Source organism: Prionailurus viverrinus, chromosome X, assembly GCF_022837055.1.
Source record: "Prionailurus viverrinus isolate Anna chromosome X, UM_Priviv_1.0, whole genome shotgun sequence".
NCBI lineage: Eukaryota > Metazoa > Chordata > Mammalia > Carnivora > Felidae > Prionailurus > Prionailurus viverrinus.
In genome coordinates, this window is record NC_062579.1 from 89,960,604 (window position 1) to 89,988,407 (window position 27,804).

General features: G+C 43.1%; 2 protein-coding genes across 2 annotated transcripts in view; one reads left to right on the forward strand and one right to left on the reverse strand.

Annotated features, from left to right (window-relative positions):
- The window catches only part of KLHL13 (kelch like family member 13), a 427,026-nt gene extending 405,737 nt beyond the window's left edge, over window positions 1-21,289 (reverse strand). Inside the window, exons 1-2 of the mRNA XM_047844695.1 lie at window positions 21,107-21,289; window positions 18,594-18,739 (exon numbers count right to left, since the gene is read on the reverse strand). The gene's annotated coding sequence lies outside the window, so the exon portion shown is untranslated. The remainder of the gene's footprint in view (window positions 1-18,593; window positions 18,740-21,106) is intronic.
- A 256-nt stretch (window positions 21,290-21,545) lies between these two features.
- Window positions 21,546-27,804, forward strand: part of WDR44 (WD repeat domain 44) — an 80,207-nt gene continuing 73,948 nt past the window's right edge. The window contains exon 1 of the mRNA XM_047843990.1: window positions 21,546-22,003. Coding sequence (XP_047699946.1) covers window positions 21,927-22,003 — 77 coding nt within the window. The 5' untranslated portion in view covers window positions 21,546-21,926. The remainder of the gene's footprint in view (window positions 22,004-27,804) is intronic.

Here is a 27,804-nt window from a genome sequence, read left to right on the forward strand (position 1 = left end):
CTGATGAGCCGATGTCTGAGCTGGAGGCCCCTATGCTGGTTGCCAAAGACACTGACGGTACCGTCGCCAAAAGAGCTCCCGTCCTCAAGAATGCCACTGCCAATGCCGCTGGCACCGTCGCCATCATCTCGATACATCTCTTGCCCTCACCCCTATGTCCCATTTGTCTATAAGTCATACGGATTCAACCTCTAAGACATATCTCAAATATGCTGGCTTTTTTTTCCAGGTCCACTATTAGTATCCTGACTCAGGCCACCACCGTATCTTTATTTCTGTTATTGCAAATACCCTACTGACTGGTCTCCCCGTTTCCATTCTTATGCCAATCCAATATATTTTACACAACTGTAGTAAGAATGATCCTTTAAAATATAAATTAGGTTTATGGGGCACCTGGGTGGCTCAGTTGGTTAAGCGTCCGACTTCAGCTCAGGTGATGATCTTGCTTTGTGGGTTCAAGCCCCACATTGGGCTCTGGGCTGACGGTTCAGAGCCTTGAACCTGCTTCAGATTCTGTGTCCCCCTCTCTCTCTGCCCCTCCTCTGCTTACGCTCTGTCTCTCAAAAATAAATAAATTTTTTAAAAAAACAATACATGTTAGGTTTTATCAATTCCTTGCTCATAACCATTCAGTGACTTTCCATCATGCTTAGATTAAAATTCAGACTTAAGGGGCACCTGGGTGGCTTAGTCAGTTAAGCGTCCAACTCTTTTTTTTTTCTTCAATATATGAAATTTATTGTCAAATTGGTTTCCATACAACACCCAGTGCTCATCCCAAAAGGTGCCCTCCTCAATACCCATCACCCACCCTCCCCTCCCTCCCACCCCCCATCAACCGTCAGTTTGTTCTCAGTTTTTAAGAGTCTCTTATGCTTTGGCTCTCTCCCACTCTAACCTCTTTTTTTTTTTTTCCTTCCCCTCCCCCATGGGTTTCTGTTAAGTTTCTCAGGATCCACATAAGAGTGAAACCATATGCTATCTGTCTTTCTCTGTATGGCTTATTTCACTTAGCATCACACTGTCCAGTTCCATCCACGTAAGCGTCCAACTCTTGATTTCTGTTCAGGTCATGGTCTCATGGTTCATGAGTTCAAGCCCTACATCGGTCTCCGTGCGATCAGCTTGGGATTCTCTCCCTCTCTCTCTCTCAAAATAAGTAAATAAACCTAAGAAAATATTCAGACTTAACAATAACAAACAAAAAAATTCAGACTTTACTATGGCTGACTAGATTGTACATGATCTGGCTCCCGACTATCATTAGAACCTCATCTTGTGCCACTCTTGCCCTCAGTCAATCTGGTCCAGCCACACTGCCTCCTTTCTGTTCCTCAAACATGCCAAGCTTCTCCTGCCTTCGGGTCATTATAGTTGCCATTGCCCCTGCCTAGAATGTTCTTCTCCCTGCATTTCATATGGCTGCCTCCTTCTTGTCATTCACACATTACTTTAAATGTCCCCTCTGCAAAGAGCAACCTCCCTGACCTACCAAATCAAATAGACACTCATTCTCTATTATACCACTCTATTTTAATATCTTGCATGGTGCTTCTCACCACCTGACATTTTGTTAATCCATCCCCACCAACAAAACTACTAGAATCCATGATCCCAGAGAGAAAGAACCTTGTCAGTCCTGTTCACCACTGTATCCGTAGCACCTAGACTAGTGTCTAGTTCCTAGTACAGGCTCTCAATAAAATTTTGCTGGAGGAATTACGATCACCAATACCGCCAGTGGCGTTGCCAATGCCAAAGCTGTTAATTCCTCACGTTCTTACTATCCTACGGAGTTTTATTTTTTTCTAAGATTTTATTTTTTTACGTACTCTCTACACCCGACGTGGGGCTCGAACTTACAACCTCAAGATCAAGCGTTGCATGCTCTACCAACTGACCAGCCAGGCGCCCCCTATCCTACTGAGTTTTAGAGGACACTATTATTTTAGCTTTTACTCTTTTGTAGCTCCTAAGACCCAGGTCTCCAGTATGGCGATTCAGACATGGCCACAGGTAGGACTCCCTGGGGGCTGAACCCAGGGGCAATTTGATTGGTAGACCCATGTGGCATCCAGCACCCAGAACCGCTCCTCCTCTCCTGCTTCAGCCGAGATTCTTGACTCAACCCTGTGTACCAATATGCTCTCATCCTCCAGGGCAGCACTTCTCAATCTTGGCTGCATGAAGAATTACCCGAGGAAGTTTAATAAATATCAACGCCTGTTCGGGTATCACCCTCAGTTTCTGATTAATTGGTCTGGGATGCATCGTGGGCATCAGAATTGCTTTTTAAGCACTCCAAGTGATTCTGATGTGCAGCCAAAGGTGACAACCGCTGCTGTAGAATTATTTCGCGGTGCCTGGGTGGCTCAGTTGGTTAAGCGTCTGACTTGGGCTCAGGTCATCATCTCGCAATTCACCGGTTCGAGCCCTGCATCGGGCTCTGTGCTGACAGCTCAGAGCCTGGAGTCTGCTTTGGATTCTGTGTCTCCCTCTCTCTCTGCCCCTCTCCCACTCATGCTCTGTCTCTCTCTCTCTCTGAAATAAATAAAAACACACACACACACACACAAAAATAAATTCTTTCATGGAGGACCCTCTGATTTCTCATCTAAATAGATTCCTGGTAGGAAACCACAAGTCCTTTGACTCTCTCCAAATTAGGGCAAATAACTTCAGGCTCCATCTGAGACCCTTGCTGCATAGATGTACCACCAGGCACTAATACTGGAATCTTCCTACGAGAATATTTTGAGCAAACCAGGGTTCTGAATATCCATTTCACGATCACATTAATTGAAGCGACACACTTTTTAAAAATGTAGTGTGTGCAGGGCACCTGGGTGGCTCAGTCAGTTAAGCGTCCAACTCTTGGTTTCAGATCAGGTCATGATCTTGTGGTTTGTGAGTTCAAGCCCCGCATTGGGCTCTCTGATATCAGCACAGAGCCCGCTTGGGATCCTCTGTCCCCCTTTCTTTCTGCCCCTCCCCCATTAGCACTGTCTCAGTCTCTCTCAGGATAAATGAATAAACTTAAAAAAAATGATAATAAAAATAATAAAACCAAAAAGCTGACCACGATCATGACAGTCCCCTGCTTAAAACCCTTCAGTGGCTCCATGGATAATAAATATCTCTTGAGGGCCTCTTAAGACCTGGTGCTTGCCTACTTTTCCAAACACATCCTTCGTAGCCCCTTCTCTACACACTAAGATCTGACGTCTCCAACCTTGCAGGTCCCCTATCTGTGCCTTGGCAAGTGCTATTTTCTCTGCCTATAAGGCCTTCCTCTTCTTTCTAACCTGGTGAACTACTCATTCTTCACAATTCAGCTACAGAGTTTCCTCTCTTTTCCGGGTATCTGGACATCAGAATGGTTCACGGTTCTCCGGGTGATTCTGATCTGTATCCAAGGTTGCGAACCACTTCTACCATATATCTCTAACGCTACTCTGTGTTTCAACCAGTTTTTTGCTTATTTGTCCTCCTTTCTAAACTCTAAGGTCTTTGAGGGAATAAACCATGTCTTACTCAATTTAATCCTATGGAGAATAAATGAATGAGTGAATAAGCCTTATCAGGAATGTAAAAACACAAGTTTCCATTAATGTTTTTGTTTAAGTAGGCTTCTCTCCCAATGTGGGGCTTGAACTCATGACCCTGAGTTCAAGAGTTACATGCTCTGGGGGCGCCTGGGTGGCTCAGCTGGTTGAGCGTCCGACTCTTGGTTTCAGCTCAGGTCATGATCTCAGGGTTTGTGAGTTCAAGCCCCATGTCAGGCTCACAGAGACTGCTTGGGATTTCTTTCTCCCTCTCTCTCTGCCCCTCCCCAACTTGCTCACTCGCTCTCTCTCTCTCTCTCTCTCTCTCAAAAACTAAATCAACATAAAAAATTTAAAAAAATAGAGTTGCATGCTCTACCAATCCCCTCCATTAATATTTTTGTTATAACCACATACAGTTCTCTTTTGTAAAAATACAATGCAGGGGCGCCTGGGTGGCTCAGTCGCTTAGGTGTCCAACTCTTGACTTTGGCTCAGGTCATGATCTCAAGGTTTGTGGGACCAACCCCCACATTGGGCTCTGCGTTGATGGTGCAGAGCCAGCTTGGGATTCTCTGTCTCCCTCTCTCTCTCTCTCTGCCCTTCCCCTGCTCATGCTCTCTCTCTCTCTCAAAAATAAACAAACTTAAAAATATATATTTAAAATATGTTGCAACATTACCTTGTAAGCGTGCAAGAATTGTCTTGCTGATGTGGACTAACTATTGTTACTTGCGTAAAGAATGTGATTGTCCTCACTAAAAACTACCTCAACCTGCTGAAAGATAGAGCCATGATAACTCTAGCTCCTTGGAATAATGTATTATAAAACCATTGTAGGTAAATTAATAAATCTCTTCAGAGGATATTTATAATTCTAGCTAGTCCTATTTTGTGGGGATAGATTTACTACTGGCATATGCAGCAACATTCCAAGACACAGAGTGCAATGAAGCCACCTAAAATTTTCTTTTTTAGATAGAACTTGATCCTGGGACCAAGGACAATTTATCCCCAGAGCAGCTTCCCTAGATGCCTTCACTACGCCATCACATTCTTATCAACAGCTGCTGAGCTAAAAAGTCCCGAGGACAGCTCAGCCAACCCAGCCCAAAGAACCTGAAGATATTTCTGGGATTAGAAGATAGTTGAGAGACCATGGAAATAGAAGACATCTGTTGATGTCATTCCACAACAAAGAAGATACCAGAAAACTTGGACCTTTACCCCAGGTAGGGGTGCCTACTCATGATTTGGAGGTCTCTGGCCATGGGGAAATGTGAAGGTCTGACCTGAGCTGGGTCTTAATCTGCACCCTGCATTGACAGGGGTGTCCTATTAAAGGGCCCTCTCAACTCCTTTCACCTTACCTGACATACATAGGGTATTTGTGGACCAGGACCATTATCCCTTTCCGAGCCAACAGGGACCTGAATATTTGATAAGGCCATCATATACGCAGAAGCATAATCTAAAGCAACCGACGGCCTGGAGGCTCATTGTTGCTTCAGCTCTAGTCTCAGGAGGACTGCTTGGAGACAAAAATGGCAAACATTCTTCCTCTTCTCAGGACTTAAAGGGTGAGCATCTTTTTCTTCAACCAAAAGGTCTACTGGGGTTGCTGATGGGATGAAATGCACCCGGATGCCCTCTAGCTGGGGTCCTCCTTTCTCTACTGACCAGCTCCCTTGGTCTATTCCAGACACAAGTAAACTTAAAGCACTAAGAGGAAGATCGGGGGAAAGCGATTTACATTTGTAGTGATGGAAAAGTATTGCTCAACTTTGCAACAGCTTGAGCTACTGACTAGGTCCTTCCAGTAGTCATGGTAACATTCCCTAGAGTCCAGAGGATTCACAATAGTCAGTAGACCCTGACCTTGCAGTCTAGTTTTTCTAATTAATTTTCCCTACTTTCACTTCCCAATCTCAGATTACAATATAAGCTCTTTGGTCTTTTGAGAAGCAAAGTCCTTTGTTATCTGGCCTTCAACAGACATGGTTTTGGGCTTTGGGAGTGAAACAGCACTAACTTCCTAACCACCTTTCAACACCCACAGGGCTTAGTTTCCTTCTGGCTGCTCCCAGGATGTCCTGTTTCTATCTCCTCCTCCCTGCTTGTGACAGAGGCCCTGATCCCACATTGTTCCAATCCCTGAGCTCAGGATTATAGCATCCTAAATGGTCTGCAGTTTCTGTCTGTTTTCTCTCTCCAGACTGACTCCCTGGCTGCTGTGCCATCCAGTTTCCATCATATATTCTGTACTCAGCTTTTTTTTTTAATTTTTTAAAAAGTTTTATTTATATTTGAGAGGCAGAGAGAGAGAGAGCATGACAAGGGAAGGGGCGGAGAGAGAAGGAGACACAGAATCCGAAGCAGGCTCCAGGCTCCGAGCTGTCAGCACAGAGCCCAACGCGGGGCTCGAACTCACGGGCCGCAAGATCATGACCTGAGCCTAAGTTGGACGCTCAACCGACTGAGCCACCAAGGGGCCCCTGAAATTTTTATTTTTAAAATCAGTTTCAATCAGATCGAACCTCCATACTTGCTAGGCAGGGAGAATGGATGCTCACTTTCCACCCAAACAGTGATTGATCCCCTTTCTGCAATTCTCCAGTCCAGAAAGCGTCCTCTTCAGGACCTGTCGCTGGTAGTAGTTACAACACACTACCCGATTCAGGACCTCAAACATCCTTATTTTTTTCAAAGACACTCTAAATCTGGGCGGGGGGCCTGGGTAGCTCAGTCAGTGAAGCATCTCACTCTTGATTTTTGCTCAGGTCCTGATCTCACGGTTTGTGGGATCGAGCCTGGCGTCAGGTCCTGCACTGACAGTGCGAAGCCTGCTTGGGATTCTCTCTCTCCCTCTCCCTTTCTGCCCCTCCCCTGCTGACACACTCTCTCTCTTAAAATAAATAAATAAACTTAAAAAAAATACACTATAAGTCTGGTAACAACACATTCACCGCAACAACTATATAATAGCCTAATCAATATAAACCCAAAGGCAAAGCTCCTGTACAGTTTCACTTTTTGCCTGAAAGACTGCCTCCATGACAATTCTACCAGAACTTAATCCACCTAGCCAAATCCCTATCTTTCTTTTTTTTAATTTTTTTAATTTATTTTTTTAAAGTAATCTCTTCACCCAAGTGGGGCTCGAACTCACAACCCCGAGATCCAGAGTCACGTGCTCCACTGACAAAGCCAGCCGGGCGCCTCATCAAATCGCTGTCTTTCTGTGCAGCAGAATTGAACTGAGGTATCATAGCAGCAGAGATGACCGAAGAAATACTTCCAGTATAGCACATCTTAAAATGATAGATGAGAGAGAGACAGAGAGAAAGAGAGAGGGGACAGATAGACAATTTCCTTTTAAATGCAGGGCTGATGGTTGAGATGGTGGGAAAACAAGAGCCAGTAGGAATATGTCAGTGCTAATCCAGAGGAAAAAAAAGGAAGTTCTAAAGCTGGCATTTACCTTGGGATAGCTACTGGTTCTTAGCAACACTAGGGAATAGTTTTAACGGGCCAATCAAGGGCAAGGGAGAAAAGAAACAAATCCAGGGGTCGAGGCTAGGTTATAAGTTGAATCAGGTACACAGCATCTCCCTCCTTCTCTGCTCAAAGTCACATCCCTAAAGATGACGCCTTTAATGGATGAACAGGGCCAAAAAAAACAAAAAACAAACAGAAAAAAACACTACCCAGAGGCAGATGATAGAGATATGTGCTTGTCTTGGTTTGTGCTCTGGGTAGAGAAGAAGAAGGAGAAGGAGAAGGAGGAGGGGGAGGGGGAGAGGGAGGGGGACGGGGAGGAGGAGGTGGAGGAGGTGGAGGAGGAGGAGTAGGAGACGAAGAAGAAAAAGGAGACGAAGAAAAAGAGAGAGAGAGAGAGAAATTCCCTTTAGACATCATAACCTCAAACCTGTACTCAGGCATGCTTGGGTCCAGAATTCACATTACCTATATGGCCAAAACACCTCATACCAGAAATTTAGCTTAAAATAGGTCTGTATTGGCAGTATGGTTGACCCTTGAACAACACAGGTTTTAATTCCATGGGTCCTTGGGGCACCTGGGTGGCTCAGTTAAGTGACCGACTTCAGCTCAGGTCATGATCTCATGGTCTGTGAGTTCAAGCCCCGCGTTGGGCTCTGTACTGACAGGTGAGAGTCTGGAGCCTGCTTCAGGTTCTGTGTCTCCTTCTCTCTCTCTGGCCCTCCCCTGCTCGTACTCTGTCTCCCTCTCTCCCCAAAATAAATAAACGTTAATTGCATGGGTCCACTTACATGCAGATTTCTTCAATAAATACAGTACAGTACTATAAATGTACTTTTCTTCCTTATGATTTTCTTTTTCTTTTTTTTTTCCTTTTTGCAAGCTCTATGCCCAATGTGAGACTTGAATTCACAACCCCAAGATCAAGAGTCACATGCTCGACCTACTGAGCCAGGCAGGTGCTTCTCTTCTGATTTCCTTAACATTTTCCTTTCTCTAACTTACTTGACTGTAAAATACAGTATATGAGACATGTAACATACGAGATATGTGTTAATCAGCTGTTTATGGTATCAGTAAGACTTCTGTTTGACAGCAAATTATTAGTTCACTTTTTGGGGAGTCAAAAGCCATACAGAGTTTTGACCGCAGAGGGGGTTGGCATCCCTAACCCCCACGTTGTTCAAGGGCCAAATGGATTTCCAAGTTACTAGTAGGAGTAAGTGCACCTCTTTTCTGGAAGAATTCACTTCAAACCCAGATCTCAAAGAATCTCCAAAGAGAAAGTTACAATAAAGGTGTGCTCACAAATAAATATCACATACACACAAGGACAAAAATGAAGGACACGTTAAAACATATAAAGGATATAATGAGAGGGGCACCTCGGTGACTCAGTCGGTTAAGTGTCCGACTCTTGATTTCAACTCAGGTCATGATCTCACGGTTCCCGAGTTCAAGCCCCATGTCAGGCTCTGCACTAACAGTGTGGAGCCCCCTTAGGATTTTCTCTCTCTCTCTCTCTCTCTCTTCCCCTCCCTTCCTTATGCTGTCTCTGTCTCTCTCAAAATAAATAAATAAATGACTTAAAAAAATAAAGGATATAATGAGAAGGGCCAAAATGCATCTAATGGGAGTTCTAGAAGGAAATATTAGAAAATAAGAGAGAGGGGGTGCCTGGATTGCTCAGTGGGTAGAACATGTGACTCTTGACCTTGGGGTTGTGAGTTCAGGCCCCCGTTGGGTATAGAGATTTTTTTTTAGATTATTTTTTAAAGATTAAAAAAAAAGCAGAAGAGAGACAATATATAATAGATAATGGCTGAGCACATTCCACAATTAGTGAAATAAACAAACCCTCAGATTTAGGCCACATTTACGTAGCATCCTTCCTCTGTCTACTAAACTGAATAGGATAAGGCCAACCCTTCATTTACCTATGTGAGGTACCCAGTCATGTCTCATCCCCAAAAGGAGCAAAGGACAATTAGTGGAGTTGCTTGAATAAGCCTCATGTGTTTTTGTTTGTTTGTTTGTGTTTGTGTTTTTTTCTTTTTTTCAGAATGCTAGAACTGAGATTATGTATAGTCAACGTGACTGTTCCTTCAGAGTCCGAAGTGATATCTGGTAGGTGAGCTCTGTTAATTCTAACTCTGCAATTTCCAAAAGGAAAAGCAGAAATAAAAGTATGTATTTTGGTGAGATATTCTAGCGAAAGCATACATTGAAAAGCCAGGTTCAGGGGCACCTGGGTGGCTCAGTCGGTTAGGTGTTCGACTCTTGATTTAGGCTCAAGTCATGATCTCACAGTTCTTAGGTTCCAGCCCCGCATCGGGACTCCAAAGTGACAGCATGGAGCCTGCTTGGGATTCCCTCTCTCCCTCTCTCTGCTCCTCCTGTGCACTCTCTCTCTCTCTCTCTCTCTCTCTCTCTCTCTCTCTCAAAAATAAATAAACTTAAAAAAAAAAAGCCAGCTTCACCTAAGTTCAAATTCTGACCCTGCTACTGTGCTTCAGGTCTCCACCTATAAAATAAAAATAAAAGCACAGTGGGTGGGGAGGTTGGAAAATTGAATGATTGAGATAAAATGTTAATTGCTAGCCAGAACATTGGTACAGAACAAATGACTATTCTCTTTTCATCCCCCATTTCTCTTCTTAGGTCATGACTTTCAAACTTTTTACCCAAGACCGAGGCCAGATCAAAGATTAGTTTTTGTGGGTCTTTTTTTTTTCTTTTTACTTTTTTTCTTTCTTTTTTTTTTTTTAATTTTTTTTTTCAACGTTTATTTATTTTTGGGACAGAGAGAGACAGAGCATGAACGGGGGAGGGGCAGAGAGAGAGGGAGACACAGCATCGGAGACAGGCTCCAGGCTCTGAGCCATCAGCCCAGAGCCCGACGCGGGGCTCGAACTCACGGACCGCGAGATCGTGACCTGGCTGAAGTCGGACGCTTAACTGACTGCGCCACCCAGGCGCCCCTCTTTTTTTTTTTTTAAATGTAAGCTCTACCCCCAACATAGAGCTTCCACTCACAACCCTGAGATCAAGAGTTGCATGCTCCACAGATAACCTGTTTAAAATTATCTACTCTTGACAAAATGATCATTTGGGGTATAAAACTTTGTTAGAAAATTTGAAAAGCTAAAATTATATCTACTGTTTCTCAACCTAAACATCTATGTGGGCAAACTGGGTCTAAGGATTGAAGAGATAATGACAAACCAGAACAGCCAGCCAATGAGACTCAGGTGGACAGAAGAACTGAAGTAGGCGAAAGGATGTGGCAGGGCAAGCTAGACTTGAAGTGCATAACTTAGCACTAGTCAGGGAACATAGGAAGACTGTGGTCAAGGCTTCTCCAAAACTAGAAAAGACTGATGTCCAGAAGTTTAGGCTTCAAAGATAAGGAACATAATCAAAAACCGTAAATGAAAAGCTAGAGATTTAGTTATTCAGAGGCTGAGCAATGACCAGGGGAAGCCCCATTCCCAGATGATCTAGGTCACATATGCCAGATTCCAGGAGCAGGGTACTGAAGCTATAAGTCAGAGCTCAGATCAAGAGCGTAGATGACAGGATGAATAGCCCAACCCAGAAGGACGAGGCCATACCATTGTTAACCCACTACATGGCACAATGCCTGGTGCACAGTAAGCCCTTAATAAATACTTGTTGAGTGAATGAATGGATGATCAAGCAACCACAGTGAAGTCTGATAACAATACTGGGAGGTCAGTAGTAAGAGTAACATTGAAACTAAGCCCAAATTCTGAATGCAAGCAGGTTCGTGCGATGGTAAAAGACCAGAGAAGCAGGGGATCAGACAGTCCCTAACGCCACATGGGTAGCAGGATTACTAGGCTCTGGATACTTTGCAAATGGAGTTGAATCTGGGGTGTGGTCTGTCTGTGAGTGTATGTGAAGCAAGATATTTCTTTCATATTTTAAATGCATGTTAAGTTACTTTTTCTAAATTCACTGTTTTTCTCTTCTGTTAAATTATATCTTAATGTTCATTCCAGTGTTACATTTATTCCCAAGTACACTCAAGCCTTTCAGAAAGCAAACAAGCATCTGTTGATGAATTACACTTGTTTTACCATGACCTACTTAGATCTGTCCTTTTTTTTTTTTTTTTTTTTTAAGATATTATTTTCGGGCACCTGGGGGGCTCAGTCGGTTGAGCGTCCGGCTTCGGCTCAGGTCATGATCTCACAGTTTGTGAGTTCGAGCCCCGCGTCGGGCTCTGTGCTGACAGCTCAGAGCCTGGAGCCTGCTTCGAATTCTGTGTCTCCCTCTCTCTCTGCTCCTCCCCTGCTCATGCTCTGTCTCTCTCTCTCCTTCAAAAATAAATAAAAACACTAAAAAAAAAAAGATATTCCTTTCAAGTGATCTCTACACCCAATCGTGGGGCTCAAACTTACAACCAAAATCGAGTCACATGCCCCACCGACTGAGCCAGCCAGGCGCCCCTTCCCTGTGATAGTTTTTATTACTTCATAACAAATTACCCACAAATTAGTGGCTTTAAAAACTACAAATTCCGGTTGTTGGCAGAGTTCAGTTCCCTGGACCACAAGACCGAGGTCTCTGATTCCTCACGGACTATCAGCAGGGGACCATTCTCAGTTCCTAGAGGCCACATTCCACACCTCATACGCAGTTCACAGCCTGTTTGCCTTCCTCCAGGCCAGCCCGAGTGCCTTTCTCTGACTTCCTCTTCCCCACCAGCCAGAGAAAACTCTGCCTTTACAGGGCTCATGTGATGAGGTCAAATCCACCTGTATAATCTCCCCTATCTTAGGGTCAACTGATTTTGGACTTTAATGACATCTGCCAAATCCCTTCCCAGCGGCATGTAGATTAGTGTTGAATTGAGTAACTGGGAGGGACGGTGAGTACACTAGAAGCTAGGAAATCTTGGGGTCTATCTTAAACTTCTGCCTACTACAACTCCCAATGTTGCGACGTACTCATTTCGATTAAGAATAGCATTACAGGGGCGCCTGGGTGGCGCAGTCGGTTAAGCGTCCGACTTCAGCCAGGTCACGATCTCGCAGTCCGGGAGTTCGAGCCCCGCGTCGGGCTCTGGGCTGATGGCTCGGAGCCTGGAGCCTGTTTCCGATTCTGTGTCTCCCTCTCTCTCTGCCCCTCCCCCGTTCATGCTCTGTCTCTCTCTGTCCCAAAAATAAATAAAAATGTTGAAAAAAAAATTAAAAAAAAAAAAAGAATAGCATTACAAAATGAAAAAAAAAGAAAAGAAAAGAAATGTCAACCAATTGCTTTAATTTTTTTGTTGCCATATTATGGTTTCAGACACTTCACTCTTTAACATGGCTCAGTTGCTACAGGGTAGTAAAACTACAGCAAACTCTGGGGAGATAATGAATAAAATAAAAGTGCGACCTTAGACTCAAATCTTGACCACTAAATGTGAGCTGTGAAACGTTGGGCAAGTTGCTCAATTCGTCTAAACCTGTTTCCATGCTTAGAAAATAGTATATTCCTCATATATTATAATGATTAAGTGAAATAATATATTCAAAGCCCTTAATAAGGTACCTAGCAGTAACTTAATGATAGCAATTAGTGTTATTTTATTATCATTGAATGATATAAGAGATGTGAAGCTGTCTCAGAAAGTATAAAGAGCTATTCTAATGTAATATGTTATTACTAGGTACACACACAAAGAGCATACCGTTAGACAAGTGTTCCAAATATAGGTGGACATGTTTAGTATGTATACCTATTATCCCATATTTAATTAACATACATTTGTGCATTTGAAATTCCCATTTGTTTTTGTCTCTGAACACATGTAAATACATCAGTGTCTATTCTCAAAATAAAAAATATAAAGAGGACTGATAACCATCTTTAAATAGATTAAAAGGTTGTATATGGATTTAGTAGCCAGAATTATAATCAGTGGATGTAAATTACAAACGCAGATTTGGGGTGGGGGTGGGGGGCGCCTGGCTGGCTGAGTCAGAAGAGCATGCGACTCTTGATCTCAGGGTTGTGAGTTCGAGCCCCACGCTGAGTATAAAGATTACTTAAATAAATAAAACTTAAAAAAAAAAAAAAAAAAGAAATGCAGATGCAGATTTGGGCTAAATGCAATGAAGAAATTTGTTAACATTCATCAAAAAGCGGATGAGGTAGGGGTGCCTGGCCAGCTCAGTCAGTAGAACATACAACTCTTGATCTTGGGGTCATGAGTTTGAGCCTCATGTTCGGCAGAGATTAGTTAACAAATAAAGTAAAAACAATAGTTAAAAGAAAAAAAAGCGTATCGGGTAAATAGTAAGCGCCAGGTCCCTGAATGACCATTTATCAGGGAAACTTCTAAAAGGAATTCATATATCAGAAGTGCAGTTTGGACTCATGACCTTTAAAGTCCCTTCTAATTGTAAGAGTCCATGAAATTTTAGTTGTTGCTGTTGAGTGTGTGTGTGTGTACATGCACACGTGTGTATTAGCCTGATGACTGATATTGTTATACAAATGTTTGCCATTCAATTCAGTGTTAGCAATTAAAAATATGTGTAAAAGGAGCACCTGGGTGGCTCAGTCGGTTAAGCGTCTGACTTCGGCTCAGTTCATGATCTCGTGGTTCATGAGTTCGAGCCCTGAGTCGGGCTCTGTGCTGACAGCTCAGAGCCTGGAGCCTGCTTTGGATTCTGTGTGTGTGTGTGTGTCTCTCTCTCTCTGCCCCTCCCTCCTCATGCTCTGTCTCTCTCAAAAATAAACATTAAAAAAATTTTTTTAAATATATGTAATGTCACAGGAGAAAAACAAAAATATCTCTAGTTTTTGAGCTGAAATAATTTTTTGAAGCATAAAGTTCATATGTCTTTATTTATCCCTGTTTAGATCAGGCCATATATATTGCTTATTGTTTTGCAAAACAAAATCACGGTTAGTTCATAAGTGAACCTCTAATATTATCCTTTACCTCTAGAAGCTTCACATCAGTCCATCATTTCATAGTTACTTTGGAAATTCCCATTACCATTCTCTATGTGTCAGGCCTGCAGTGCAAAAAAATAGTACTTTTTATTGGTAGATTAACTACATTTCAAGATTTCCTTTGTGGGTATTTTGTCCAAGTTCAGCTTCTTAGTGGTACTTACTGAAATGTTCCAGAAGCTAACAATAGGCCCGGGACTCATACTCATGTACCATATAGGGAATGAATCTCAGGTCTTTATTTTGTATTTAAGTCTACCTTGTATATGATTGGTTATATATTTTCTTTTACTATTCTCTCTCATTTAAAAAGTAATATGGGATGCCTGGCTGGCTCAGCTTGTGGAGCATGTGACTCTGGATCTCAGGATTGTGAGTTCAAGCCCCCCTTTGGGTATAGAGATTAGTTAAAAATAAAATCTAGGGGCACCTGGGTGGCTCAGTTGGTTAAGCATCTAACTTCAGTTTAGGTCATGATCTCACTGTCTGTGAGTTCGAGCCCTGAGTCTGGCTCTGTGCTGACAGCTCAGAGCCTGGAGCCTACTTCTGATTCTGTGTCTCCCTCTCTCTCTGCCCCTTTCCTGCTCACACTGTCTCTCTCTCAAAAATAAACATTAAATTTTTTTAAATAAAATCTAAAAAAATTAAAAAATTACAGAAAAAGTAGTACATATTCGTTGTAGAAAACTCAATCATCATATGAAGATACAAATAAGGCACACATCTCATTATTTTAATCAGCAGCCAAACACAATCACCATCAATCATTTGTGAACATTCTTCCAGAATTCTCTGTGCTTATATACACATATACACAGATAAATGATTTTACATAAATGGGATTATTCCACATGCAGTATTTCATAACATCTGTTTTCATTTAACACATCGTGAGCTTTTGTCATGTTGAAGAGTACAGAGACTGAACCATTAACAACGGGGGTTAGCACATTGTTCCTGTCTGCTGGTAACTCTCTTTCGGACAAAAACAACCATGGCATATTCTATGTGGTCCTGGAATACTCACAGTAGTCTCTCCCCACTTGGTGTGTAGCAGGGAATTGGCTGACCCAGGCCTCACAAAGAAGAGTTCTCTTTGTCCTTAGCTAGAGGAATCTCCTGAGGCCAATCAACATCATCTCTCAGATTTAATATAGGACCGCAGGGGAAAAGAAAGTCTCGCTTCCTTTGGGATTGACAATTATTAAGACATTATAAACCAAAGCTGCCTGCAGCCCTCTTCACTGACTTCAAGGAGGAAGCTGTCTACGACAGGAAAGTTGAAGCCAGTGCACAAAAAGCAGCAGAGATCAGCAAAGATGAGAGATGGACGTAAGAGAGAAGTGATATATTGGACCCTGGATCCAGCCACGCCGAAAGCTACTTCATCTGGACTACAGTTAGTGCTGCTAGGCGGTGACATATGCTTTCCTCACAATCACTTACTGCCCAAAGTTGTTCAATAAAAACCCCAGGGTTTACGTGGAAAATGAGGCTAGGAGTACAACATTCAAAAACTTTAGATATAGAGATGTTAAATTACTATATCGTACACCTGAAACTAACATAGCACTGTATGTCAACTGTATTCAAATAAAAAAGTTTTTTAAAAACCATACCAAGAAAATACTATGTGTTTATGAAAACAGAATAATACCTAACTGTTCTTTAAACCACCCCCCAAAAGCCAAAAAAATAAAAACAAAAACTGTTGTCAGTGACATGCACGCAAAAAGATACAAACCTAATAAAAATGGTAGCACAGTTTTACACCTATTAAATGGTTACAAAAGAAATACTGAAATAAATATGGCACTTTATTTTATTTTTTTTTTAAGTTTATTTATTTGAGAGAGACAGAGCAGGGTGGGGGTGGGGTAGAGAGAGAAGGAGACAGAGAATCCCAAGCAGGCTCCTCAGTGCCAGCCCAGAGCCTGATGCGGGGCTGGAACCCATGAAACCGCGAGATCACAACCTGAGCCAAACCCAGGAGTCAGATGCTGAACCGACTGAGCCACCCAGGTGCCCCTATGGCACTCTATTTTAAAAAAGGCCTGAGGTTTGCTTCGTGCGGAAATGGGTTGGGGCTTGTGAGTTCTTGTGAAGTGATAGGAGAGCGATCTGAAATCAGATTCTGACAGAAAGTCGTAACACTTCGATATGGATGGGTGGGACTCAAACACATCCGACGAGCTGAAGCAGATGGCAGTTGTCTGAGGTACGTGCGTGTGTATTTTGCGCATTCCTATGTGACTTGATTCAGCTGGGTGTAGTTTTCTGCTTTCACCTAGTGCTCCTGGCTGGCAGAATCACACGTAAGGAAATGCAAAATGCACCTTATGCTCAAATTGCTCTCTAATATATTAATCACAAAGGAACAGACAAGTGGTAGAGCAGTCTGTATTTGATTGTGCAAATGAATAAATTCCCTTTTTGTGTTTCAGATAATCCCAGTTAGTTTTATTCCAGCGTCCCGAACAGTAATACGTGCATGGCTACTTAGTATTCTATTACATAATAATAACACAATTTAAATCCCGAACGGGCTTTTCTGCATCTCTTAACAAATTTCAGACCAGCTTTCTCTACTTTCAGCTCTTGTGTGCTCAGAGGTCAAAAATTCATTTTAATATTAAGACAAACAAAACATCATTAAGAAGGTGGTATGGACCTAAAAAATATATAAAGACTCCAAAGCCAAATAGAATTTTTTTTTAATATTTACCATCATAATCTGGAACACAGCTGACCTTTCAAACATAATTGAAGGTTGATGATTACAGAATTTCATCTTGCCCCTGAGAAATTTTGGCCAGTTTCAGAATGATTTTCTTTTATGGATTCTGACACTTCAAAATCCATAAAAACTCTCATGGAGATTATAATATTAAATCAGTTCACATCAATATTGTTTCTCAAATCATCTAACCCTGTATATAAATCATCTAACCCTGTATATAAAAGGTTTTTCCCTGGTGCTCCCGGGTGGCTCAGTCGGTTGAGCATCTGACTTCAGCTCAGGTTATGAGCTAACGGGTTGTGGGTTTGAGTCTCGCGTTGGGCTCTGTGGTGACAGCTCAGAGCCTGGAGCCTGCTTCAGAGTCTGTCTCTCTCTCTCTCTCTCTCTCTCTGCCCCTCCCCCACTCCATCTCCCCCCAACCTCAAAAATAAATAAACATTACAATATTTTTTTAATTAAAAAATAATAAAGAAATGTTAAAAAAAATTAAAGGAAAAAAGTTTTTCCCTGAGTTATCACTTTAGCTCTTGTTTGTAACAAAAGTCTACGCCCATGACAGTCTGGTCACTGACGTTCCCAGTGATTACCCTTGAGGTTGCAGAAAAATTGGCCCCAAGTACACTGCCAGTTTGTATTATTCTTGCCAAGAGAAGAGAGTAAGCATCCCACAAAGTGTTCCATACACTGGTTTGGGAACTCTCACCTCTGGAACTCCTAAGTAGAGTTTATGCTGTACAGAAAAGGAGGCATGAGGGGCGCCTGGGTGGCGCAGTCGGTTAAGCGTCCGACTTCAGCCAGGTCACGATCTCGCGGTCCGGGAGTTCGAGCCCCACGTCAGGCTCTGGGCTGATGGCTCAGAGCCTGGAGCCAGTTTCCGATTCTGTGTCTCCCTCTCTCTCTGCCCCTCCCCCGTTCATGCTCTGTCTCTCTCTGTCCCAAAAATAAATAAACGTTGAAAAAAAAAATTTTTTAAAGAAAAGGAGGCATGAAAAGTTTCCACTAGGCCTGTGTAGTTTTTCAAGTCACTAGGAACGAGCCAGGTGGGAAAAGGTTTTATCCTCATTCTTATCTGTATATACGATTTTGTGGCATCATACAATTCCGTCGTGAAACGAATTCAAATAACCATTTAATATGCGTGTGTTTTCAGTTCTGAGGTACCTTAGAAAATAGTATCCCATGGACCAAAGGTAGGCACAATTTTCTGCAAAGAGCCTAATCGGAAATATTTTAGGCTTTGTAGGCCATACAGTCTCTGTCCCAACTACTCAACTCCACCCTAAAAGCAGACAGACAGTACAGAGACAAATAAGCCTGGCTGTGTTCCAATAAAACTTTACAGTATCCCCCCTTTATCCATGGGGGCTATGTTCTAGCCCTGGACCCTGCCGTGCCTGAAGCTACACATAGTCCCAAACCCTACATATACTATGTTTTTCCCTATCCATACATACCTATGAAAAGTACAATTTATAGGGGCATCTGAGTGGCTCAAGCATCTGGCTCTTGATTTCAGCTCAGGTCACAATCTTACGGATCATGAGTTCGAGCCCCATGTCAGGCTCTGTGCTGACAGCATGGAGCCTACTTGGGATTCTCTCTCTCTCTCTCTCTCTCTCTCTCTCTCTCTCTCTGCTTCCCCTCTGCCTGCTCTCTCTCTCTCTCTCTCTCAAAATAAGTAAAAATAAACTTTAAAAAAGTATAAATTAGGCACAGTAAAATATTAACAATAACTAATAATAAAATAGGATAATTGTAACAACATACTGTAATAAAACTTATGTGAATACGGTCTATCTCAAAATATGCTGTTGTACTGTACTCACCCCTTTTTGTGGTGACATGAAACGACAAAATGCCTGTGTGATGAAACAGAGTGAGGTAAATGATGTAGGTATTCTGATGTACCGTTAGAAGATACGTCAGGAGGACCATCTGCTTCTGAACCACAGTTGATCTCGGGCAACTGAAGCTGCAGAAAGCGAAATAATGATAAGGGGAATTGCTGTGTTTGCAAAAACAGACGGTGGGACAGATTTGTCCAGTGCACCATAATTTGCCAACTCCTGCTTTGGACCAACAGCCTTCAATTTTTTTTTAACGGCTCCTTGGGGCAGTCTCTGGCACCTCAGGGAAGGCCATGCAGGCAGGGACCTGGACTACTCCTGCTTCAACTGGAGCAGTTATTATTTTTATGAGAAGTACACTTTTGCATGGAATTAAGTTTGATGAAAAAGTTTCATTTCTAGGAGTGCCTGGGTGGCTCAGTCAGTTGAGAGCCCAGCTCTTGATTTCGACTCAGGTCATAAGCTCATGGTTTGTGACATGGAGTCCCACGTTGGGCTTCGTGCGGACAGCAGAGCCTGCTTGGGATTCTCTCCCTCGCTCTCTCTCTCTCTGTCCCTCCACCCCTATCAAAATGGATAAATAAACTTAAAAAAAAAGTTTCAGTTCTAATAAGGAGAAAAGCCTTAAAACTACTGCCTTGTACTAGACCTAAAATCTGCTGCTTTAAAACTTTAGATGATTCAGCCAAAACATCTCTTAAAATTATGACACGCGGGGCTGGGGGGGGGAGGGGAGGGGCTTGGCTGGCTCAGTTGGTGGAGGGTGTGACTCTTGATCTCAAGGTGGTGAGTTGGAGCCCCCAGCTGGGTGTAGAAATTGCTTCAAATCTTATAAAAATATTGTGACATGCAGTACACATGTGTTTTCGTGTTACCAGAAATTCACTTTCTCACATAACTGATAAAAAGCATTTAAACCGACAACTTTAATACCTCTAAGAATGTTATCACCTAATCATTTTTCCACTCTTGACTTTTTCTAAGTATAATGTTAAGGTACCTTAAAAGGTCCAAGAGAGAGAGAAAGAAAAAGAAGGTCCAAGAGAGGTGATATGGTAATATGGTGTGGTGAAAACAGATACCAAATTAGGAATCCATATTTGGATCCAATGCTAGATTGTGAGCTCCTGGAAGACAGGAACTAAATTGTCTTCATCCTTTTTTTTTTTTAAAGTAATCTCTGCACCCAAGGTGGGGCTGAAAGTCATGACCCCGAGATCAAGAGCCACATGCTCTACCGACAGAGCCAACCAGGCACCCCAACGCCAAACTTAATTTTTAAGGCAAACATAAATTCACTATTAGATGACTAGGAAGAGAATAAATTCAGGTAGTTTATTTACTTTATCTTTCCAAACTCCATAAGGAAAAAAGCGTATCTTTCCTAGTGAGCAACAAAAGAAAAAGTATTCGGAGATACAGTTTTCTATCCGGGAAATTAACATGTTTAAAACACATAAAAGCTAATAATTACTAGATCGTGACAAAAGTCACATCCTCACAAGGACCCAGAAATCCCTTGTCTGCAATTCTGAAATCCAAAAAGCTCTGGAAACTAAAAATTTTGTTTTGTAGTTTTAGTAACTTATTTGATAGTCTAATTGATCTAACCTAAACTTATTTGGCCGTAGTATCTGACCTGAACTGAATGAGGCTATTTACTGGTATTCCTTTACCCCGTATCAATAATCATGTGGCTTGCGGCAAAAAATATTACTGTATTTGAATATGCAGTGTTTCCCCCGAACTCCCTGGGACGTTACAGAAGTGACAGTGTATGGCATTCGGTTTTACTCAAGTAAGGCAGGCAACGCCAGGTCTTTTCCTGGTTGCATTACAAACAGAAATTTAGAACCCCATTCTAGCCTCTAAGGGCATGCACCCAGACCCAAGCCGGTCTTTCCCGGGTGCCATCTTGAGCAGCGAGCTGAGCCTGTGCTAACAGGTCTGAGAGCCTTCCTGTCGTGACATCAATGGGAAACAAATGTGTTTCAGCGCTCTTAGAGAAGAAAGTCAGTGTTTTCACTTTGGTGGTCAATGACCCGTTAAGAAAGACCACCTTGGTCTGTGAAAAAATACTTTTCTATTTTCATCGCTGGACATTGGGCAATCGAGGGTCAGAATGGAGCTACTAGCTCTTAGCTTTGCAACGGTCTCTGTTCAATATATATTTACCACTTGACTGATGCACACCTTGGCCAGTCTGTAAGAATTTCTCTCACGTTAAGTGTGGGTGGCAAGAAATATTCGGAGAGAAAGAGTAACTGGAGGCCTTACGTCGGCGCAGCTCCAGCAACAAATCCATCATTACTCCACGAAACTGGCACACTCCCCAAGTAGCTCTCATGGACCCCACCGTCTGGCCGGCAGGGTCGTATCTAGGGATCTCAATTAGAAATCTTGTAGTACCTAGGGCAGGTTATTTCCGAAACGCTAGAGGTGATGGACTTGCCTATGTCCTAGAGGTGGTGGGATATCCTGGGCTTGGATACCTTAAGACGACGTAAATGCTGATGACACAATGCCAGCGTCTCCCGACAGCATTTCCTCACAAGGGAAAAAAAAGGACTCAACACCACCCCTCTGAAGATGCCCGTCTTTGCATCTGCCGAGTTAGGGGACGAGTCGATCTGTACAACCCCACCCACGTCGGGCGCTCTCCCTCAGAACTGAGGCACCACGCCGCCCCTGCGCAGGTTCTCGGCTCCTCCCTTCAGGAGGCTCTTCTCCGCCCCCCTCCGCTACTTCCGGCCCTCGCCGAACGCGCTCAACGCGCTTGCGCCGTTTTGATAGGCCTCTCGGGTGGAAGAAATCTGAGCGCCGCCGCTCTGGAACCGCCCCCGCCTTCTCTTCGCCCCGCCCACGCTTTCACCGGCCCCTCCCGAAATCTCGCGAGGTTAGGTGCGCGTCCGTATTTTGCGGGCAACTGGCTCTCCCAGCTGCTGTAATTGCTGCTGCGGGAGAAATTGGAGCTGCTGTCGTCGGCGAGCCCGCCCTCCCCCACAGAGAGCCACCGCCTCTTCTCTCGCTCTCCTTGTACACCTATCACCGGGAGCGGCGGCAGCAACAGTCCCTGGACCCACCGCCGCCTACTCAGGCTGCCGCTCGGCCGGTCATCCTCGCAGCCCGGCAGCTGACGGCGGCCCCTTGCCCCTCACCGGCTCCTCACTCTAGATAGTCCGCTCCGTCCCTGTCCTCGCCCGGGACCCACCTCCCCACGGTCTCGCCGGGGTGGAGGACGACGAGGAGGAGACGAAAGTCACCCTCCCTCCAGGCGGCGTCGGCCCCCTCACCCGCGGGTGTGTCCTATAAATGGCGTCGGAAAGCGACACCGAGGAATTCTTTGATGCCCCCGAAGATGTGCACCTAGGGGGCGGCGACCCTGTGGGGTAAGTCACTGGAGCTACGGCCCAGAAGCCGGGCGCTCCAGTCCCCCGGCTTCCCCCGTGCCTCCCCACCGCACCCCTCCCGGGTCCCGCTGTGTCCGCCACCGCTGCTCCTCGGTGTCTCGCTCGGGCACTTCAGAGGGACTCGGGGGAGGGGGAATCGCCCACCTCGGCCAAACCCCCTGCATTCCCTGGGCGAGCGGTCCCTGGGGCTACGGAGCCCCTTTCTCGTCTCGTCCGGCTGTCTTCGAGGTGGGACAGTTTACGTGCCCGAGAGCCGGCGATCTGTATTGGTGGGGTTCCGCGCTTTACCTTTGAAACATCCGTTTTGGCCTTGGGGACCACAGATTAAAGGAGAAATTGCATTTCTCGTTTGTTTTTTTCTGGTGCCGCTAACTTGCCTGTTCGTTTCAGAGGTGGCCGTAACTGTTCGCCGTCCTCTTTTCGTTGCCCAGAAAGAGAAGGAGCGGGGGGGGGAAGGTTGGGTATTTACTTCGGGGAGTCCTCTAGCTGATGTACTCTAGATCAACAGTGTTTTATTAAAATAGCACCTTACGGCGAGGCAAAGGAAATCGAAGACGAGGTCCTTCCCATTCGGGAGAACGCTGTCTTAAAAGGGGAGCCGGACGCAATTGTGCACAACCGGCTACAGAGATACAAACAAGTGCTGAGTAATCTGGTGGTTGGAAGGAGAGCCACAGCTTTGTGTTATTTATCTAATTCTGCAAGATGTTTTAGTGATGATTAGTATGGGAGATTCTGAGTAAGGAAGTGCAGGAGTTGGAATGCTCCGCTTGCCTGGGACTTGTTCTTACCCACTCCTCCTCTTCTCAAAGTTGAAACGGGATTTAAAGCTATTTCGCCGAACTCTTCTGCGGGCTTGTGTGGAAGTAGAGGCAGGGAAATATATTTTCGTGCTGTAAGAACTTGAGAATTGGTGAACTTCGTATGTTAGTGTAAGTAGACGCTGTATGGTTACAGGCGTTGATCTGCCTTCAATTCTCAAGCTTACCCCCATGGAAGAAATACCATGTTTGCTGCAAATCAAGTTATTTGTACTTTCTAGAAGACATTCGAAAGCCCAATATATATTATATATGATATATACCCAAAGAGTTACAGCACGAAAATCAGAAATGTTCATTGGTAGGTCGCAGATGTGTTTCCACCAACCTTCCTAATCACTATTAAAAGATTTTTGGGTGGCAGTGGCCAATCTTGAGATGGCACGGAGTCTCCTTCAAGTTCAGTATCTGAAACAAGCTCATCGCTAGACAGTGGAGGATTGAAAATGCTTTTGGATTTCCAAATACATTGGATACCCTCAAAATTCTGTTTTTGTGCTTTTCCCCTCAAAGTAAGGAACTGTTGATTTAGGTTAAATGACAGACCTTTTGAATGTGTGTGGAGTGGGGGGAGGAAATAACAATCTATGTATATGATTGTAATCAATTTAGAAATATGTGAGTATTGTTTCTTTTCAATGAACGAAACATTTAATTTTGAAGGACAGTTATATCAGGAGTGTATATTATCTAGCTTAGTACCTGGCACAGAGGAAGAACTCAAATGTCCATTCCCTTCTCCTTCCTTTCTTGGAGTTAACAAATTTAACTTCACATGGTGCTTACTTTGGGAGGAAGTATGCAGAACTTGGAGCTATTTAACTTATTTGAACCCAGTGAGTCATCTTGATAGAATTAATAGAATCACTTCTTGCCTCTTGGGATAATAGAGCTTCTCAAGCACTTTGATCCTTCTGTAGTAGGTGAAAAGTAAAAACGTCTTTTGGGATCCGCCCTTCTAATTTTGACTCTATAACCTGTCCAAATATTCAACGTGTTGAGCTGTATGGATAAAACTATGGTGTCAGTCTGTGAATTTCACGGTTTCATTCTGTATTCGTGGGGGAAATTTGGAAGAGAATTAGACTCATCTGGAGAATTGAATCTGAAAAGAACTAGCAGTACTGGGAGGACTGAAAAAGGTTGGCATCATTAACATTTCCTCTATCCTTTGTGACAGGTTTTGTCTTTTGCATAACGTACTGTGAAGAGATTTGGCCGGGTAACTAACAACCTAGAAATGCAGTGAGAAATCTTGATTTGTGGAAACAGATGGTGTCACTGGATATCTGGTTATCAGAAATGCCTTCTGTCCCTTGATGGGAATTGGAGTGGCACACCGTGCAAACTCTAAGAGGTTAACAGACTGAGTTTGCAAACTAAGAAATGTTCCTTGCTGTTGGGTGTGCCACAGTACACAGACCATTTCGTGAAATTTAGTGAACTGATTAGGCAGTCGAGAGTTATCTCATATGTTTTGTTAATCAGAATCCAAATACACAGTCCGTTTCCTAAAATTGATTTATTTCTTCTGTTCCCCTCCAGTGGTATCTTCAACTTTGTTGGTCTAGTCTTGGAAAGCAAATTTAGTAAGTTAAAAATCAGCCCTGCTTTTTAATAGACAGACTTCATTCTAGTCCAGCCTACTTTTCCACAGTGGCAGATCATCTCCACTTGCCCAGCTTTGCAATATGCACCACATTTGTAAAGCTTTCTTTTGAGTGATATTTTAGCTCAGATTTCCTTGTTCTCTCTGTTTTTATATATGAGGAACCTTAGGCTTCAGAGAGGTTAATGAATTGGCCTATGAGACACACAGCTTTGTAGGTGACAGCTAGGATTTGAAGCCAGTTCTTCAGACTCCTAGTCCAGTATTTTTTTTTTTTTTTTTTTTTTTTTTTTGCAGTATATCATAGCTGCCTCACTGTGTGTGTGTGTCTGTCTGTCTGTCTAGAGGCGGGGGTGGGGCGGGGATATCTTCTTCTAAGAGATTCTGGAGTAAACTGCTTTAGGACCAGCTTGCTGAATTGAAGTGATGCATCTGTTTAAAAGCAGCAGCCTGCTTTTTGGTTCTCTTGACTAGAAATTTCCACTTTCTCTTTCAGGAATGTGTATTTTGTTGTATCAGATAAGAATTTAATAAGATCCTAGCATGTTACAGGTAGAAGGGGCATACACTTAACTTTCTTCATATAAAATATTGTGAAAACCAAAGCCTAAAGAGGGGAAATGACTTGTCCAAGGTGCCACAGCAAATTAATGTCAATGAGGACTGGAATCCAGGTCAGTCTCACAGTCTAGCGTTCTTTTTGCTACTACGCTGTCTTTTGATAAAGCAGGAAAGGGAGGAGGAAGTGAGGTATAGTAGAAAAAAAGCCCTGGACTCTGAGTCATTTCATTTCCTCATCTTTAAATTGAGATTACACTCTGAGAACTCCTCCAACTCTAAAAGTCTGTCATCGTGTTGAGGTTTAATAGTGTGCTTTTGTTGATAAGCTTTTGTTCTTGGGAAATCTTTCCATGATTTTTTAAAAAAGTTTTTAGTTTAGCAGACGTGATGATATTTGGTACATGATTCAAGACCCATTGATTTTAAGTTAAATGTTTACTGGATAAATTATATATAAGATGAATGCTCCTGCTAGTTTGTGTGGATTATACATACATACACATACTAAAAGGCTGGCAGTGAGAACATGTTATGAAAATAAATGTGACATTTTGAGCATTCTTTCTTTATTTTTTTTTAATGGCAACCAAAATATTTTTGAGGCCTTGGAAGGAAGGATAGAATGGTTGACATTTTTAGAATAGGAAAGGATCAGAGATCATTCAGTCCAGCCCTCCCATTTAACTGTGAAAGAGAAAACGAGGCTCAGTGAGGGAAGGCAACACATTGCTAGTTAGTAGCAGACTTGAAACTAGAACCCAAGTCTCCTGATTCCTCATTTATACCATGTTGCCTTGTCTGTGGAAAGAGGGAAAATACTGCTAGCTATCCCTGCTCTAGGTTACTGGCCCTTACCCTGTTAGTGGGATCTTAAGATGGTCTGTCTCCCTTGATTCTGTTTTTTCATGCCCTGCTGTCAGAGGACATTGACTGTTCTGTCTAGGATTCTAACTTTTGCCCACTAATTTTCTCCAAATCAGGATGAAAACAGGTGGCAGAAAGGTTGATCTAAGAACAGTGGTTGTTATTTAGTTCAGTTTCAGGAGTCTAGTTAGGAAGAAAGAAAAAAAAAAAGTCTAGTTAGTATTAACCCCAGTCTATCTTCTTCTTCTTCTTTTTTTTAGAGAGAGAGAGAGTGAAGGGAAGAGGGGTAGAGCGAGAGAGCGAGAGCGAGAGCAAGAGAGAGAGAGAGAGAGAGAGAGAGAGAGAGAGAGAGAATCTTAAGCAGGCTCCACACTCAGCTCGGAGTCCAATGCGGAGCTCTATCCCAGGACCCTGGGATCATGACCTGTGTCAAAATCAAGAGTTGGGGAGCGCCTGGGTGGCTCAGTCAGTTAAGCGTCCGACTTCGGCTCAGGTCACGATCTCACGGTCCGTGAGTTCGAGCCCCGCGTCGGGCTCTGGGCTGATGGCTCAGAGCCTGGAACCTGCTTCCGATTCTGTGTCTCCCTCTCTCTCTGACCCTCCCCCGTTCATGCTCTGTCTCTCTCTGTCTCAAAAATAAATAAAAAAACGTTAAAAAAATTCAAAATCAAGAGTTGGACACTCAACCAATTGAGCCACCCAGGTGACCCTCTTTTTTTTTTTTTTTTTTTTTTAAAGTAGGCTCCTTGCCCAATGTGGGGCTTGAACTCACGACCCTGGGATCAAGAGTTGCATGCTCTACCAGCTGAACCAGGCAGGAGCCCCACCAGTCTATCATTTTAGATTGAAGTAATGGTGAAATCTTGATTTTTAAATGATGAGAACTGAGATCAAACTGTCCTGAAGAATAGTTCAGTCTAAAAGCAACAAGTTGCATAGCTGCCTTTGTTGAAACGCAGCTTCTCACTTTACTTAAGCGTCAGAAACATTTCTTTCTGAGAGAAAATTGATACAAGTTTCAATAAAAAAATTTGTGCAGTATGGGTTACTTTAGGAAAGATTCCTTAAAAATGGCTGTTCATGGGTTGGCATTTAATCAGATTATATTTATAAATCATGTATTATATTTGATTGCTTTTGACGTTGTGGATTGATAGAAATATATTTGCAAATGCTGTTTATCACACCCATGTAACATTATATTGAGGTGGGGAGGGGGACCTACATATAAGGTAAATTCAGGCTCTAAATTTAGTGGCCTCCAACTATCAATTGGTGACTCATGGAGGTAGAACAGTCTGTATTAGTATGGCAATTTGGGGACTCAATTTGAATCTGTACAAACTCCTATTAACTGAAAACTTTACTCCGTTCTTGTGATAACTGCATAAAATAGGGTAGATAAAATTTGATTTTTAAAATCTTGAAAGCCTACATACTTGTAGGATGGTGACAATTCAGTTGTAGCCCTACAGAACAGAAAATGATTTCTAATTACTGGTATTTGAGACCTAAGTGTGTAACCTATACACTCCACAACCATCCATGTGTTCTCTTCATTGTTTTAACTTTAGATAAAGTCGAGTGAATTTGCTAGGAAAGCCCCTTGAAGACACTGTTTGTTTCCTCCTCATACTCTGCCCACAATTCTGGTAATTACTTCCGGGGTAGTGTAGGTGGAGGAAGGGTTTGGTTGATGGGGGTAGTGGTGATTGAGGTAGAGGTGGTGAATAGAGACCCAAGTTAAAAGGCTGCTTCCTGGAGTATAGATAACTGAGATAAGACAAAGCACACCAGTTACTATGGTTTTACATTCACACCTACATAGTGGGAATTAATCCTTTTTGTAAGAGATTAATATCCCATAAGAAATAACCTCAAACAAAATTTAAAGTAACAAAAATTGTAGGTACTTTATGATATCC